The sequence below is a fragment of the Camellia sinensis genome, chromosome 6 (genome assembly GCF_055761805.1).
Source record: "Camellia sinensis isolate YWXY chromosome 6, ASM5576180v1, whole genome shotgun sequence".
Classification (NCBI taxonomy): domain Eukaryota; kingdom Viridiplantae; phylum Streptophyta; class Magnoliopsida; order Ericales; family Theaceae; genus Camellia; species Camellia sinensis.
Genome location: NC_138966.1, coordinates 20,738,023 through 20,742,112, shown reverse-complemented (window position 1 = coordinate 20,742,112; position 4,090 = coordinate 20,738,023). Strand labels below are relative to the sequence as shown.

The 4,090-nt window shown below is 52.6% G+C and overlaps 1 protein-coding gene across 1 annotated transcript; it reads left to right on the top strand.

The window, feature by feature from the left end:
• The first annotated feature begins 464 nt into the window (after positions 1-464).
• LOC145793205 (protein MAINTENANCE OF MERISTEMS-like) lies at positions 465-3,574 on the top strand. The gene is made up of 6 exons (XM_082875963.1): positions 465-1,617; positions 1,870-2,031; positions 2,118-2,230; positions 2,534-2,681; positions 2,767-2,865; positions 3,108-3,574. The coding sequence occupies exons 1-6, from the start codon at positions 1,168-1,170 to the stop codon at positions 3,390-3,392; spliced, it is 1,257 nt and encodes a 418-aa protein (XP_082732089.1). The 5' UTR covers positions 465-1,167; the 3' UTR covers positions 3,393-3,574.
• Positions 3,575-4,090: the final 516 nt, after the last annotated feature.

Below are 4,090 nucleotides of genomic sequence, written 5' to 3'. Positions count from 1 at the left end.
GTCTCATTTTTCGCCCGTTTCTTCGCGTTCTACGCCCGTTTCGTCGTCGGATTCGCATTTCTCTTCGCGTTTCGGACACTTTCCACCGATCACATTCTCGTTTCGGCGCCTCGTTCGGCGTTCTCGCCTTCTCGGGGTTTGTTCCCCTCACTTTCCTCTTCATTTCCGTGTCCTTTCACATTCCGGCCTTCCCGGCCATTTCCGACCCTCTCGGGAGTTGACTTTTCAGTTGACTCTTCGTATTCCGGCTCGGTTTTCCTTTTCCGGCCATTTTCACACCACTCTCTACATGGCGGACGACATTCCACGTGTCGGGACTCCCCCGGACCACGAGATGGACCCCGGGGTCGAGCTTTTACCACTGAGCGAGCGCCCGTTCGACCCGGCGACCTACCGGCCGGCGATCCACGTTCTGCCCCCTGACGGCCTGCGTCAGTTCCGGAGCTTCGAGAGATACGCGCCCCCTGAGTTACTGCTACGCGAGCCTACCTCCCACCTTTCATTCGGCACTCCCGAGGTAACTCTTCATCTTCTGCTTTACTTTCTGCAATGTAGGATACAAAACTGCCATAGTTAGCTGTATTCTTTAATTGCTGAAATCTGATATGCCGTAGACCGTAGTTGACTGTAAACATACATACAACTGATATCTGCTTGAGACTGACACATGCACACACACTGCACTAGTCCTGAATCACCCAAACACACGGCACACACTGTATTCTACTGCACACACACTGGTACCCAGTATTTGTCTGAATCTGTTCGATTTGCACACATGCCACATCTGTTCTGAAACGCCCAAACACGCTGACACAGCACACGTATTTTCTATAAGCACACCGGCACCCGGTATCTGCCTGAATCTGACAAACTTGCATACATGCCATATCTGTCTTTTCAAAATCGCATTTTGAATGTTGTCCTGCAATTGTTGTTTTCTGTTTGCAGGAGGGTTCCCATACCATTCGCGGGTATGGGAATACTGGTGCGCGGGAGTGGTATGACGAGCTCCCTGATGCGGTCCAGCGCATCGTGGACCGAGCGGGCTTCGGCACCTTCTGCCGAGGGCTCTCTAGGCTCTCCACATGCAGACCTCTCCTTGCTGCTTTGGCGGAGAGGTGGTGGGACACCACCGATTCTTTCCATTTCTCTGCTACAGGAGATATGACGATGACCCCTCATGACTTCTCGATGCTCACAGGCATTGGGGTAGGGGGTGATCCGATCCCCTTCGACATAGCGATGGATGAGTGGACCGCCGCTCAGGTTCATTTACTGGGGGAGGCCCCTCCGCTAGCTCGCCCAGGCTTCGTCCGCTATTCCTGGTTCGAGGCACAGTTCAGGGTCCTGCCCGCATTGGGGGAGGAGACTCAGATGACCGAGGAGGACGTGGAGAGATATGCTCGGGGCTTCCTCATGTTCCTTTTCGGGACTACTATCTTCGCCGACCGGGCGAACACCGTGCCTCTCTGCCTTCTCAGTGCACTGGTGGACGTCCGAGATATTCTGCACTTCGATTGGGGCGGCGCTGCTCTGGCCACCTTGTACGGATATATGAGCTCGGCTTCTCGCGGCAGCGGCCAGCTGCTCGGAGGTTACTGGCGAGCTTGGGAGGTACATTTCTTCTCCACTTTTCATTTCTGTCTCGTACTTTCTGTACTCTGTATACTGCACACACTGCGGTCTGCTTTACACTCACTGTATACTGTACACACGGCACACACATACATTCTGTTTTACACTGACTGTACACTGCTCACACTGTACACTGCACACAATACACTGCACAACACACGGCTCTGCCATTTCTGCTTTATTCTGTATACCCTGCTTTATCTGAAGGTCATACTGACATCTGTTTTGCAGTTGTGGGTTTATGCCTACTTCCCTAGGCTTGCACCTGTACCAGTTGCGGAGCCTCCTCCGGCTGTTCCTTTCTCGAGTCGCTTTGACGGGGGATGCACCCGGCGACCTCGGGAGACATTCGGCTTCTTCCGCCGATACTTCGACACCATCACCCCCACAGAGGTATGCTTTACTTTCAGTTCGTTTAGCTTCGCTTTCCCACTGCATGTTTCAATAACAGTAGATAACAAACTGTCTGTTACTTTCAGATCACATGGCGGCCATGGGCTTCCTTGCCGTCGGCGATGCGGGGTCGGTTCCCTGGTGCTGAGGAGACCTCGCATTTCCGGATTCTGCTAGAGGGCCCGGTCTGTCGGGCTTGGTACCTGGGGGAGCGTTTTCTACGCCAGACCCGCGGGTTACCTGAGCAGATAGTCCCGGCTCACCCTCCTGCAGAGATGAGGGTGACCGAGGGGCTGACCCCTGAGCAGCTGGATGATTACTCCATCGGCTGGGAGGAGGCCGGCTTCCGAGGCACCGGCGACTATCAGGAGTACGTGCGGACGTACCTGATGCGACCTTTGAGCGGTCGTCGAGCAGAGGGGGCCAGGCCTGTAGCATCGGCGGCTGGGGCCGGAGCAGGAGCAGGGGCTGGATCTTCGAGGAGGGCCCGAGTCCGTGACAGGGGCAGAGCGCGGGGAGGACGAGGAGCTGGCTGGCCTGCCCTGCCTGCTGTACTGACTTTCCAGGGGCAGGGTGGGTCGACCTATCAGATCCCCTTCGCCCCTCCACCGGCTGGTCATGAGTTCACTGACATCCCCGACCTTCCGCCGGTATGTATCACTGCACTTCGTACAGTTATCTCACTTCAGTTTACTGATATTCCACAGAATACTAATGCATCTGATACCTTTGCAGGCTTCTCCTGAGTACACCCGTCAGTCGTTGGCGATGAATGCCTCGATGATGGGGATGCTCCAGCGGACATTTGACCTTCTGGCTGTCTACAGCATACCGGTATGTCCTTCTGACACTGGCCTCAAACCATTCATACACTGCTTCGCATAATCTGATTCACGGCACAACACCTGATACACTGATCTCACTGTATCTGAGCACTGCATACACTGCATTCTGCACTAAACTCTGTACTGACAAACTGCTCACGGCATTCATACACTGTATCCATACACTGCATTCTGCACTGATAAACTGTCTACAGTATACTGATGCATTTCACTTTTTGTGTGCTTTTTCAGCCTCCCTTCCAGATTCCCATGGCAGGAGGTGCTCCAGCCAGACCTTCTGTCCCTGCCCGGGGGAGAGATGAGGAGGGCAGGATATTTCCCCGCACTAGGGGTGGGCGTACTCACGTCGGGAGCAGCTCGCGGGCTCCAGTCCCGGACGATGACGACGACGAGGAGTCAGAGGCGGAGGCAGGGTCGTCGGAGGAGGAGACCGCAGACGGTTCTAGCTCGGGCTCTGATGACGACGCTGTTGATGCTCCTGGACCCTCGTCCAGGAAGAGGACCAGGACAGACTGACGGCCCTTCGGAGTGCTTGACATAGATGTAGATTTTTGCTATCTTTTCTTTCTTTCCTTGTACTTTTCTTTTTGGTTGGTAGATAGATTACCTTGTACTGCCACAGGCAGGTTTTGTTTCCAAAGCTTGTACATTTGAAAAAGATAATGAAATGAAACGAAACGAACTTTTTATCTGAAAAAGTGTTTACATTTACACATTTCATGCATTGCATCGCATCTCATCATGTTACACCTCAATGTAAATGGAATTGATTGGTTGTCTGAAAATTGAACACTTGCACTGTAATAATCAGATAACTTAAACAGCTAACAACCGAAACAACCCAAGCAACCCACTGCCTGATTCTTAGACACACAGCCCTTACTCTGTTGGGGATTGATCTGCATACAGCCCAAAACACAGCATTCAGTTCATTCTGCACACTGCAATTCTCAAACAAGACAGCCCAATCTAATCAGGACGGACCTCAAAGATGGAACCGGTTGGAGTCGGAACACGTTCCAATGTAGAGAATGGCACAGCATTCTGAGCATAAGCGATTTTTGAAATCGAATGAGGGTTTTTCAAACCGGGATATCGAGCCTACCACTGAACAGAGCGGAAAGGACTCAAATATAGGTACACGACCTAAACACAACGAGACACGCTCGGGAAAGACTAAAAACAAAAGACGAGACCGTCAAATGAAAGAGACA